The sequence below is a fragment of the Elgaria multicarinata genome, chromosome 10 (assembly GCF_023053635.1).
Source record: "Elgaria multicarinata webbii isolate HBS135686 ecotype San Diego chromosome 10, rElgMul1.1.pri, whole genome shotgun sequence".
NCBI lineage: Eukaryota > Metazoa > Chordata > Lepidosauria > Squamata > Anguidae > Elgaria > Elgaria multicarinata.
The window spans coordinates 2,309,910-2,323,605 of NC_086180.1; the positions used below are offsets into that span (position 1 = coordinate 2,309,910).

At 46.2% G+C, this 13,696-nt stretch overlaps 1 protein-coding gene across 1 annotated transcript in view; it reads right to left on the bottom strand.

Moving 5' to 3' along the window:
* Nucleotides 1-13,696, bottom strand: part of ZNF638 (zinc finger protein 638) — a 60,114-nt gene that overhangs the window by 36,456 nt on the left and 9,962 nt on the right. The window contains exons 4-7 of the mRNA XM_063135862.1: nt 13,299-13,657; nt 3,707-4,017; nt 2,594-2,737; nt 560-691 (exon numbers count right to left, since the gene is read on the bottom strand). Coding sequence (XP_062991932.1) covers nt 560-691; nt 2,594-2,737; nt 3,707-4,017; nt 13,299-13,657 — 946 coding nt within the window. The remainder of the gene's footprint in view (nt 1-559; nt 692-2,593; nt 2,738-3,706; nt 4,018-13,298; nt 13,658-13,696) is intronic.

Genomic DNA, 13,696 nt, shown 5'->3' on the forward strand with positions numbered 1-13,696 from the left:
TTTTAACTAAAGTAGTGTGAAGAAATGGGTATTGCTGTTTTTATGCTTTTAAATTTTTGTATTGTTGTTTTTAATGTTCATTGTTTTTAACTTTTGTAAACTGCCCAGAGAGCTTCGGCTATGGGGCGGTATATAAATGTAATAAATAAATAAATAAATAAGATGCACCCTCCTGGGAAAAAAATGTAGTCAAACAGATGATATGGGATTTTGACAACTTAAAAGGACTATGGAACAATCTCCCTGACGAGGCTCGCCTGCCACCAACGCTGCTATCTTTCCGGCGCCACGTTAAGACTTTCCTCTTTGCCCAGGCATATGGCAGCACATCTTAATCACCCACATGTTTAGTTTTTAAACGGTTTTTAATGCTCTATGTGTGTATGCTCTGTGTTTTTAAATTTAAAAATTTGTATACTTGTTTTTATCTCAATTTTAGAATTTCTGTAAACCGCCCAGAGAGCTCTGGCTATGGGGGCGGTATATAAGTGTAATAAATAAATAAATAAATAAATAAATAAAAACCAATCTTCAATTGTCCCAATATGTCTCTGCTTACCTGCTTGGAAGGTGCTTTGGGCTTTCCTGCTACACTTATTTTGACACGCCTGCCGTTAAGCAAAACTGGAATTGTTTCACCATATCTGGCAGCTGCGGTTACTGCCTCCTTATAATTCATTTGGACAAAGGCCTAATGAAAAGATAACTTTTTTTAAAAAAAAGACAACAAAACTCAACATTTCGCTCTATGACTAACATACCTTCTTTGAGAAACGGGGTGCCAGAGAACTGCGAAATGGCAGCTGAGTGTACAATGTTCTTGGGAAGGTAACAGATACACTTCCTTGCATTTAAATTGGTTTTGTAATACTGTTGCATCTGCCCAATATTCCTGCTATTAATAGGCAAAAAGCCAGTAACCAGGCTAGTAGTAAACAAAGTCTTCAAAATTGTAGACTTACGACAGTAAAGAGCTTTGGCTAGTGGGCAGTATAGAATAGCAATAAATAAATTAATAAAAATGAAAAACATTTTTCGTCACTGCAAGTGGGTCTTGTGCCAAAGGCACATCAAACCCTCCTTGGTCCATTGACTCCATTAGAACCCAGCTGCTAGAAACAGGCTTTAACTCAAGAGTTTAATAAGTAAGTTGCAACACTGGCAGTCTCCAATCAGGACATAATACAATTGGGGAATAGCTCACCCGTTAGGAGAATTCTCTCCACCTTCACCAACAGCGAAGATGGACGTCGGGCAGGTGAATAATGCCCCCCCCCCCAGTTTATCTCTGCCAAATGCACCAGGTGAAACAGTGCCCACGGCCACTAACACCTTCCCTGGTATTTCTCCCGGACACCTTTCCTTAAGAAAATGCCGTCTCCCTCAGCCTCCTCCAGTTCGGTCCCTTGGAGCCTTGCTATAGCTCGCTCTAAAGGGGCAATGTAGGAAGAGGGATAGGTATCTTCTCCCCACAATGTTACGTGGTTCCTGAGGAGCAGAGGTTGGCATTTCCCAGGTAAAAAGCCATTCTTGCCTCTCTCTCTCTCCCTCCCCATTGTGGCCTGGGTCTCTCTCTTCCCCTCCTTCCTATTTACCTTCTCCCCTCTGCTTTTTTATCAAGTATCAGCCTGCTTTTCCTTCTATCAGCCTCTTCATCCCCGCTCTCTTGCAGGTGAATCCCATCACAGTGATCAACGCGAGCCTCGGTCCTGTGACATCTGGCACCGCTATTCATTTGTGCTGCCACAGCTTGCAGCTGCCACAGCATAGCCTAGCTCAATGAGCCCGGTGTTTGGAAGGGCGTGGAGCACTTTGGGAACGCAGCAACGCATCTGACGGGTGCTGGGTAAGACACAGCAAGCTCCATCAATCCCCCAGAGTAATATTACCTCTAGATATTTTTAAGAGCTTCCTAAGATCAATAGAAAATGACTGAGCGAAGCGGATTCAAGTTTTCTGGACTTACAGGAAAACCAGTTCCCATAGCACCTTCTCTTGAAATTGCTTTCCCTGGAAGGAGCCTCTCCAAGAAGGGAATGGGGAACCCAACAATGGAAAATCTTTTATCCTTTTCTATTTTGGAAGGAAGAGCGGTGGCGGGGGAGGGGGGAGACTAAAACAGCAAAAAAAAAAACCTCTTTACACCAAGCTCTGCAAAATGTTATGTAAGACAAGGCACCAAGTATGCCTTGCGAGAGAGCTACTGTGGTGAGATGCAGGGACTGGGTTCAAGTCCTCCCTCAGCCATGATGCTTTTGGTGATTTTGGACAAGTCAATGACTCTTAGCCTAACGTACCATAAAGGGCTGAGAGGATAAAATGAAGTGGAGGAGGACCATGTACGCCATCTTGGGCACCATGGAGAAACGGTCAGGATATAAATGTAGCAAATAAATAAAATAGGGATGTAGCGTTCTAGGGGCCAAGCTGAAAAGAACTGAGGGTACATACAGCTGACCTTACATTTGCCTCCTCCGCATGCAAGCTGGATTCTACATGCTAGCCGCTCAAAGGTTATCCACACTATGGTGAATTGCAGCAAATGTGGATATTTCACAGAAATGCTTTATTGAGGATTTGAGATGCTGCTTACCTCATTTTTAGAAGGAACCATTAAGATGTCACAAATTTTTCCAAAGGGCTGAATAATTTTTTTAATATCATCTGAAAAGCTATCACTTGGTAAATCAGATACTCGAAGAACCGTGCCAGAACTCCAGGTGTTCTTTGTCAAAAGCTGCGAGTTAAACAACATTTTAAAGTAGACTGTGATCTATTTACTGTTATGTGTATTCTCACTCTCTCATATGCAATCAATGGGGGGGCACATTCAGAAAGAACTCAGTATATAGGCAAGTAAGCCTATATGCACCAGTTACTGGGGAACATGGGCAGTAGGGTGGTGGTGCATCTATGTCCTGCTTGTGGGTTCCTCCATCAACAGCTGACTGGCCGCTGGGGAACAGAGTATTGGACTAGATGGACCCTTGGTCTGATCTAGCATCAGGGCTCTTCTTATGTTCTTAGATAACATGAGGATCTTATAGTAAGGCAACAATGGAATACAATCTCTACGTTCATCCTATCCCTTGAAAACCCACTGAAATGACTACAAAGATCATCTATATAAATAGAACCAACTCCCAAGATGCCATCACAATCTAAGCCCGATTCGGGTGTCCAGTTTGTAGGTAGACTTAACATCCGAGCTGGCACTGCCCCCCCCCCATGTGTTTCTGTCACCCTTTACTCTCATGGAGGACAACTTTATGAAGAGGATCCAAACCATATCCATAACGGAGGCTCTTCTTTTCAGAAAATTGCCCTCCACATGGAAATCCTCCTCCTCCTATGTCTGACCTACATACATTCTGAATACCTGAATAGGGCTCCAGTGTGGCACACAGAAGGCAGTAATGCAGATGAAAGGGCAGGGCTATGCCAATAACAGGAGTCTTGACTGTTGATGGCTGGAATTCATTAGGGGCAGGGAAGAAGTTCAACCCGTAACCTTAGAAGATTTGCGCTCTCTGCTTGATCCCATATAAGTTAACAGTTCCCACCCACTATCGGGAAAAGCAAAACATTGCACCTGTGGACAACCAAGTGATGGGGGTCAAAAACCCTCCACCACCATCCTGACACTGGGTGTCCAGGCCTAGCCATCTTGTTAAGTCAAAAATCTTAGCACAAAAACATTACTGACCCTGTGATAGGGCTCGGCAATTTTCTTAGTCTTCCCTTCCGATACTATCCCTCCTTTGCTTGACCCACCAGCAGTCTCAGGCGGCTTAGCTGTATTATCGGATGGGCCATGATGAGGCGGCTTGGAGGGCTTTGGAGGAACGGTAGGATTACTTGGGGATTTCTTCACACTTCCAAGCGTCTTCCCTGGCTCAGGCGGGGTTCTCTTTACACCCGACGTCTCTCGACTGTGTGCATGCAACGATTTCTGTTTATTGAACTGCTCAACAAAATGTGGCCCCAAACATTTCACCACAGCTTCCAAATCCTTATCTGGGGGGAGGGGGGGGGGAAGAGAGAAAAAACAAACAAACACTATAAACTATTTTGCCAGCGTACGAGATTTCCACAGAATGCCATCAATGGATGCTCTTGGTTGGAGAAAGTGCTCAAGCACATACACAGAGGCAATGGAGAATGGACATGGGGCACCTTATTTGGCCTGAGGGCCTGGTACTATTTTGCAGCAGCTCTTGGAAGCCACAGTCCAGTGGCGGGTGGCACCAAAAGCAAAAGTGGAGAGGGCTGGAACATCCAACACCTCCCCCAAATTCTATTGTTACCAATTCATAGTAGGAAACATGTCTACTCAGAGGGAAGCATGGGCAGCCGGTCTACTAACAAGTAAGCAGGACAAGCCTCTGCAGAACAAAGCTCAGAAAAAAGCAGGGCTCGCCCTCTGGCCCCACCCCATCTGCAAAGGAGGGAAAAGCTCTCAGTTCCAATCAGCAGTTGGTCAGAGATAAGTGAGTTCCCCAGCTAAGCACTGAGAAAGGGAGCTCATTTCAGTGCTAAGCAAGGAAACCTACTTCATCTGCTGATCAGAGACGAGAGCTTTTCCCTCCCTCGCAAAAGTGGAGAGGCCTGGGGAAGATGCTGGGTGGGGTGGGGGGCAGATAGGGAGCACTCACAGGCCTTATCAAGCTCAGGAAGGGGTTCACCATCCTGGTGAAGAACAAAGGGTTAAATAGTGATGCACAATGTGCCCTACTGATGTACAATCTCCCCAAACAAATATACTTGGGTATTCAAAGACGTAAGAAAAGAGCCCTATGGTTCAACATGTCAGCCCAGGAAAGGAGGAAGAAAACAGGTGATCACATTCAACTGTCACAAAGTTTAGTTTTGATTTGGAGCATTCAAGGAAACCAAATACTCTTTGGTACTTCTCTTTAAAAAAATAACCTTCTACTGAGTGACCTTTTTTTTTTTGTGAAATTAAGAGAAAGCATATTTACATGGTGGCTGACCTGTAATCAACTGTCAATCACCACTATTTAAAGTGGCAACAAGGGAGAGGGCCTTTTCAGTGGTTGCCCCACAACTGTGGAATGATCTTCCCGATGAGGCTCGCCTGGCGCCAACATTGTTATCTTTTCGGCGCCAGGTCAAGACTTTTCTCTTCTCCCAGGCATTTTAACAGCATTTAACAACGTTAAGTTCGTTTTTAACGGAGCCCAGAATTGTTGTTTTTAAATGGATACTGTTGTTTTTATACTGTTTTTTATGTTTTTTAAAATGTTGTATACTTTTAATGTTTACTTTTTTAATTGTTGTAAACCGGCCAGAGAGCTTCGGCTGTGGGGCGGTATATGAATGTAATAAAATAAATAAATAAATAAAGTCCTTTCCCATGTTTTTACAAAAAGGTGAATGAATAAATGCAGAATTATCCTAAAATTTGCTGACCAATAACATCAGCGAATTATCAATTCTAGCAACAGTACATTTTTATTCAATTAACACAACCTTGGAAGCCTATAAAAGTTACTAGGTCTGATTATTATTATTTTTACTTAGCCTGCTAAGCGACTGAAAGCATGTATTTTCATGGTGGCCATGAAGGCGGGGAAGTACCCCCTCTCTGTCCAGCAAGGAAATGCAGAGCAGACTAGGAAAAATGCCTTCTGCCAACTGAGCTGGTGGAGGAGAGGTGGAGAGGTCTTTCCACTAGTAATTACACTTGCTTGCATGAAATTTCTTGGAGGCTATGACTACGAGGCAAGTTGTTCAATACAAGACTGAATTAACATACTTGAAGTTTTGTAAGCTCCTGTCCTTCAAAACCTCAAAACACAACATAAACAGAGTTTGACAGAACTCTGATTCCACCCCCCCACCCCCCAAATTATCTGGGTTCCCTTGGCCAGAGCTGCTTGCTTCTCCAACTGGTAGAGACAATAACTATCAATTATGTATCTGAACATGAAAATCCATCTGCAGCAATGAAAATGCTGATATAGTACGACCAATGTTCAACTGGCATGCCTCCCAAATCCTCAGCTAGCATTCTCCCCATTGAAGCTACAGTAACACACCATTAGGAAATGCTACACTGACCATCATCATCAGGATCAACAGAATAGCTAAAAGGTTACAATTTTTTACAGTGTCTGGAAACAATAGTAAAGGCATGTTCATGACTACATGTGCGTTGTTATCAGAGAAGAACAGGTTGCTTACCTGTAACCATGGTTCTTCGAGTGGTCATCTGTGCAGTCACACTATGGGCTCTGCGCTTGCGCCGAGCCTGTACCTCGGAAAGGTTTGTAGCTGAGAAAAAACGTTATTTAGGCGGGAACCCCTCCCCCACCATCCATTGCGCATGTCCCGCGCGTTCCCGCCTTACCCTCAGTTCCTTTGCGACATGTTATGAACCGAGAGAAAGGCAGGCCTCTTCTGCATCAGAGACACCGAAGAGGGGATGGTGGGTGGGTTGTGTGACTGCACAGATGACCACTCGAAGAACCATGGTTACAGGTAAGCAACCTGTTCTTCTTCTTCGTGGTCTCTGTGCATCACACTATGGGCGAGTACCAAGCTATGACTTACCGGTGGAGGGTCGGTGTCATTGTAGAACTGCTGAGAGGACTGCTCTGCCGAAAGAAGAGTCATTGCGAGACCTGGTATCAACGTTGTAGTGTCTGGCAAAAGTCAGTGGTCGTGACCACGTAGCAGCCTTGCAGATGTCGATTAGAGGGATTCCCTTGGCGAATGCTGTGGATGTGGCTAGGCTTCGAGTGGAATGAGCTTTGACCCCATGTGGGAGCTCGAGCTTAGATAATTGGTATGCAAGTTTGATGGTATGTGTTATCCAAGCTGAGAAGCGTTGTATGGAGACATTTTGACCTTTCTCTTTTCCACCATAACAAATAAAGAGTCTCTGTGATTTTCTAAATTGTTGTGTCCTTTCTTTGTAAAATGCTAGGGCGCGACGTACGTCTAGACAGTGAAGTCTCCTTTCTAAATCCGAAGATGGAGAAGGAAAAAAGGTGGGTAACACTATAGGCTGATTAATGTGGAAATCAGTAACCACCTTGGGAAGGAAGGTTAGATCTGGTCGGAGAACCACTTTATCTTTGTGAAAGATAGTGAAGGGAGGGTCGATGCGCAAAGCACAGAGTTCGCTAGCCCTTCTTCCAGATGATATTGCTGTTAGAAAGGCTGTTTTCCATGTTAAGAGATGTAAAGGAGCTGTTGCAAGAGGTTCGAAAGGTTTTGCAGTGAGTATGTTGAGGACTACAGAGAGGCTCCAACTTGGAGTTATTGGTTTGATGGGCGGAATGAGGTTCTTTAGCCCCTTCATGAACCGTTTTATTATGGGTGTAGAGAAAAGAGTCCTGTTGTTAATTTCTCCTCTGAATGTGGAGAGAGCCGCTAGGTATACTCTGATAGAAGTATATTTTAGACCTTTGTCATATAGGTGATGTAAGAAGCCTAGGATGTGTTGAATAGAGCAGGTGTTTGGTTGAAAAGAGTTGCGTTGTGCGAATTGGGTAAAGTAGTCCCATTTTCTTTGGTATGACTTTGTGGTTGATGGCTTTATGGCTGCAGATAGGATGGTCCTTATTTGTGGTGAAAAATTTGTTGAGGATATAGTAGTCTCTAAGGGTGGATTCTCCATGCTGTTAGATGGAGGGTCTGTATATCCGGGTGATGGATGAGGCCTCTGTTGCATGACAGCAGGTCTGTTGTTGGTGGTAGAGGGTAGAATATTCCCCTCGCTGCTTTGAGGAGAGGAGAGAACCAGGCTTGTCTGGGCCAACGAGGGGCGATGAGGATGCAGTCCGTGTTGTCTAGGATGATCTTGGTGACTACTTTGTGGAGTAGTGGAAATGGCGGAAATATATAGAAGAGGGTGCCTTGCCAGGTGTGGAGAAAGGCGTCTCCCATAGAATTGGTACCTATTCCTGCTCTGGAGCAGTATGCAGGGCATACGCTGTTTTCCTCTGAGGCAAAGAGGTCGATGGAAGGTTGGCCCCAGGTGCGAAAGAGGGTGTTTAATACAGGTTGTGCGAGATTCCATTCGTGTTGGAGATGGAACTGACGGCTTAATGTGTCTGCCAGGTCGTTGTTTGATCCTGCGATATGAAGAGCGGTAAGGCGAATACCTCGAGGGATCGTCCATTCGAGGAGGCGGAGAGTGAGGTTGACGAGGTTGGGAGAGCGAGTGCCTCCTTCCTTGTTGATATGCCAGAGAACTGTAGTGTTGTCTGTAACAATCTGAACATGTTGGTGAGATAGATGGTTCTCGAAGGCCAGTAAGGCCTTTTTGACGGCTTGAAGTTCGAGGAAATTGATGTGTTGTTTTGAGTCTTGTGAGGACCAGCGGCCTTGGATTTGAAGATTGCCGCAGTGGGCTCCCCAACCTATGGTGGAGGCATCGGTTGTGAGGACTCTCGAAGGCGGTGGCTGCTGGAAAGGAATGCCCTTTAGGAGGTGGTTTATGATGGTCCACCAGCGTAGGGAGCGAACGATGTCGTGAGGGACAGTGAGAAATACACGTCTTGCATCGCAGTCTTTGTTGTAGTGAAGAATGAACCATAGTTGTAGTGGTCTCATATGGAATCTGGCCCATTCGACTACGGCTACAGTGGAAGCCATGTGGCCTAAAAGTTGTTGAATGGCATGGGCAGAGGAGCGTGGAGCGGACATCACGTGAAGTGCTTTGTGCGTGAGGAGGCGCGCTCGGTCTCGAGGGAGATATGCTCTGGCCGTAGGTGCGTGGAGATAGGCTCCTATGAACTGTACCGATTGGGTTGGTTGTAGAACCGACTTTTCTTGGTTGATACAGAGACCCAGGTTGTTGAGGAGGGTGAGAGTGTATGATATGCTGTTGTGGAGGTCGGTTTTGGAGTCCGATACGATCAACCAATCGTCGAGGTAAGGGTATACCTCGATGCCTTGTAGACGGAGGTGTGCACATACTACGGCCATGCATTTGGTAAAAACTCTCGGGGCTGTCGATAGGCCGAACGGGAGCACCCGAAATTGGTAGACGTTGTCTCCTATGCTGAAACGTAGAAAGTGGCGGAAGGATTTGTTGATGGCAATATGAAAGTATGCATCTTTGAGGTCTATTACTGCAAACCAAGCGGTTTTTCTTAGAAGTGGGAGGATGGATTGCAGGGTGATCATTTTGAATTTCTTGGGACGAATGAATTTGTTGATGCCTCTTAAATCCAAAATGGGTCGAAGACCCCCATCCCTTTTGGGTACTGTGAAGTACCGAGAGAAGAATCCGTTTGCGCGAAGGTGGTGAGGGACTTTTTCGATTGCACCTTTGTGTAGTAGAGTGCGGGTCTCTTCTAACAGTGGTTGTGATGGAGTGGTGCGTTTTACGATGCCGATTGGTGGGATGGAGTCGAATTCTATGCGGTATCCTGTAAGGATGATGTTTAAGACCCATGAATCTGAAGTAATGTTTTCCCATGTGTGGAAGTAAGAGGCAAGGCGATCTTGGAAGTTGTGAGATTGGGGAGGCATGGCGTCAAAGGCGACGTTTGGTGAAGGTATCCGTTTTCTTTTGGGTACGGAATTTGGATGATGAGTTGGCTGGTTTCTTTTGAAACTGTTGAGAAGGTTGAGACCTTAGTAGTCTGTCAAAGGTAGGTCTTTGGGTGTATTGTTGTTGAGGTCGAAGCCAGCGTCTTGGTCTTTGAGGCTGGTGTTGCTGTTGAGAAGGGGTTAAGCCCATTCTTTTTGCGGTGTTACGTGCTTTTTGAACAGTATCGAGTTGTTCATCGGTTTTGGAGTTGAAGAGTCCCTCGGCATCGAAGGGGAGATCTTCGATGCGGGAGCGAGTCTCTGGAGTAAGAGTGGCTGAACGAAGCCATGCGTGGCGGCGTAAAGCAATAGAGCCAGTCATTAGTTTAGAGTAACAGTCTGCCTGGTGTCGAGTGGAGTTGGTCTGGAGTTTAGATAATCGGGACGCTTGGGCATGGAATGCGCGGGCGAGTTCTCGTTGGTCTTCAGGTAAGTAATCGCAAAGCGATCCGATTTTATCCCACAAGAATAGTTGATAGCGGGACATCAATGCTTGGTAGTTGGTAACTCTGAGACCAAGAGCTGCTGCTGAGTAAGCGCGACGTCCCATGAAGTCTAAGCGTCGTCCCTCCTTGTCTACTGGGGCAGTATGTGTCTTTTGGGATCTAGAGTGGGAGGATTCCACAATGATAGAGTTTGGTTTTGGATGGGAGAATAAAAATTCCACATCTTTGGTTTGGACTTTATACATAGACTCTAACTTACGTGATGTAGGAGTCATTGTTGAAGGCGAGGTCCAGGTTTGCTTTATTGTTTGAAGTAAGATGGGTGAGAAAGGAATCTCCACTGGGGTTGCTGATTCCGGGTATATTGCATCGAAAAATGGGTCCTGAATTTGTTCTTGCTGCTGTTGAGCGTCGACTCCTAATGCTGTAGCCATGTGGAGGATTTGTTCAGCGAAAGACCCCATTTCTTCTGATGGAGATGGGTGGTCTTTGGTTCCCACTGCGTCGTCTGGTGATGGCATCGACGGGGGGGAAGTGGATGCTGAGGAGGCATCGGAGTCATAGTCCTCAATAGGAGGTTGAAGTATGGGTCTTGGTGTTGTAGTCGCCGGAAGCAGAGGAAGCCGTTGGGAGGAAACCAATAGCGAGGTTGAGCGTGGCGGAACAGGGGGAAGTTGTGCCTCCTGTTCTACTTCTTGAACGTAGCGTTGTTGATGGTGTGTATCCGGGTATGGATCACGGTATCTTTCTCTCCTATAGTGGGGAGAGTAGTCCCGGTGTGTGTAGTAGTAATCGGAGTATCTATCCCAATCGTGAGGGGATCTGGATCGGCTGCGGTGCGATGCACGGTAGTACCGGTTGTAATGCTCCCTGTAATGTGGCGGGGAGTGTTGGTGAGATGTCGATCTAGGAGAGTATCGATCATGATAGTACCAGTCATGGTTCCGCTGTACGGGTACGAGGTCATCTGAGCGAGGTGGTTCTCTGTTAGAGGGATGTCGAGTTGGTGAACGTTGGTGCCCATGGTGTCGAGAAGGCGGTATTGCCTCTGCTCGAGTGTCCTGTTGAGAGACAGGAGATGGCGGAGAGGGTTCTGCCGGGGACAGAGGTTCCCTTATCTCGCCTTCAGACGTGGTAGAGAGAAGTTCAATGGTCGGGCGTTTGGCCAGGTTTGAACTCTCTGCCGTTGGTGGTAATTGAGACACGGCTACCAGTCTGCGTGATTGTGATGATTTCTTTTGTTTCTTTGGGTGAGGCTCTGGCGGGGATTTGGCTTTCTTTGCTTTCTTGGAGAGTTTCTTTGCTGTCGATACCGTAAGAGTTCGCGAAGTCGAAGGTGGCGGTGGAATTGTTGTCGGTATCGATGTGACGGTCGATGTCGAAGCTTTCGGTATCGAGGTCGTAGGGGACGCCATGTTTACGGGTTGGAGAGTTTGTTTCCAAAGTTGTGCTTTTAAGCGGTCTGAGCGGTGGCGTCTAGTTTGCTTAGAAAAAGCCTGGCAGTGGTGGCAAGTTTCTACTATGTGCGTTTCTCCAAGACAAAGGAGACAAAGAGAGTGCCCGTCTGCTGCTGGTAGCTTACTGCTACAACGGACGCATTTTCGAAAAGGGGCCTTAAGGGCCATACAAAGTAGAAGTTAGTAGTAGGATAGAAAAGAGAATAACTTTTTTTTTTTTTTTTTTTTTTTTTAGGAGGAAAAAAGGGTGCGAGGAGATTGGAGAAGAATTAAGTAAGAAAGAAAAGAGAATGGAAGAAAAAAACTCAGCTACTGCAAGAAGAAGCGAGGAGGAACCTTTCGACGAGGCGCTAGGTAAGGCGGTCGCAAAGGAACTGAGGGTAAGGCGGGAACGCGCGGGACATGCGCAATGGATGGTGGGGGAGGGGTTCCCGCCTAAATAACGTTTTTTCTCAGCTACAAACCTTTCCGAGGTACAGGCTCGGCGCAAGCGCAGAGCCCATAGTGTGATGCACAGAGACCACGAAGAAGAAGCTTCCCACATGCCGACATAATGGATAGGAGGGTAGGTAGTGAAGCCAGAGTTCAACTTGACCACAGTTAGTGCAATGTATAGCCTGTCTTCTGTTATGGCATCAAAACAGATCCTGAAATAGACACCTAACACAGAACACCTCCTCTTCTACATACAAACATACCCTCACCCAATTCCTGACCTGAGCAAGGAAAAAATGCTTATAGGCACCACTTCATTTCCTGCCTCTCTACCTTGTGGCTCACAGAAGTACTTGGCTAGAGGCTCACACTGGCCACACTCAAACTTGTTTGCACACCCAAGGCCTCCTTGGAAGTTAAAGCGGTTTGAACCACAGATATTGCAGCGAACTGAATCATAGAAAAAAAAGTCTGGGAACACAGCTGTTGGGACAAGGTCCCCAGGAGCAAACAGGCTGCCCTCCCCACTTTCGCTCATTCCTGCTGCTCCTCCAGACTGCAGCAGTGACAGTGCCTGGAGAACACTTTTTTTCTTGAAAAGGAGCCAATTTCAAGTGTTCAAGCTCATTACGTGACTGCCCAGAACTTCTTGTGTCATTCCCAGGTGTTTCTGGCTTGATGATTCCTCCTTAGTCTGTTCCAGAATTTTATGCAAAGTCTCCAGGCACTCAAAGCTACTGCGAACATCTCCTTCTACTTACTGTGTTCTCCTCTAGCCTAAGTTTTTATACAATGCCTTGCTTTTGCAGAAACCCCCAAAACAGACAGTTCAGTAAGTGGCTAACCCTGCACTGGGTTTAAGTCACTGCTTTCCACGACCAACCTCAGGTCTGTCTTTTGACTATGAAGCTACAAAGAATCACAAAAAAAAACAATCAATACATCAGTTTAGAACTATCTGGGTTTGAAATTCTCTTCTTCCCGTACAACACAGGGTGCAAAAGGAAGATGGTTTACAAAGTGATTTGTACATTATGACAACCAATAAGGAAACGTAGCATGGAAATCGTAGAATCATAGAATCAGAGAGTAGCAGAGTTGGAAGGGGCCTACAAGGCCATCGAGTCCAACCCCCTGCTCAATGCAGGAATCCACCCTAAAGCAATGCCAGCAAGCAATAAACTTTTGCTTTTCCCCTTCAGGGAAATAAAGATTCTTTTCTCTCTTAAAATGGGCAATACAAATTCACATGTTCAAATGAATATTGTGCCACCAAAATTAAAGTTGAACAGTTGTTATCACATAAATTACAGCGGTTGTGTGGGGAAAACGCCAATATTTTAATCAGGAAGTGTATCTGTCACAAAATCTTCTCTACCATCCATCTTACCTGGGGATCTAGTCGATCTTCTTGGCCCTCTCTCTCTGCTGGAAGACCTTCGAAAGCGTGAGCTGAAGTATGGAGGTCGTCGTGGAGACCTTGACCTATGTCTGGGACTAGGTAGCCGTCTTGGACTCCGGCTCCTTGGCCTACTCCGGCTCCTTGGCCTACTCCGGCTCCTTGGCCTACTCCGGCTCCTTGGTCTACTCCGGCTCCTTGTCCTACTTGTTCTACGGTATCTGGGGCTCCTGGATCGGGACCGAGTTCGGCGTCTGGCATGGCCAGAGCTTGAGCGTCTTGAACGTTTGGGGCTGAAACTGGCAGAATGTCGCCGTGGGCTATGGTTTTCCTTCCTGTCACCTTCACGTCTGTTGACAAAAGAAGCAGAAAATTCAGGTCGTCCCCAA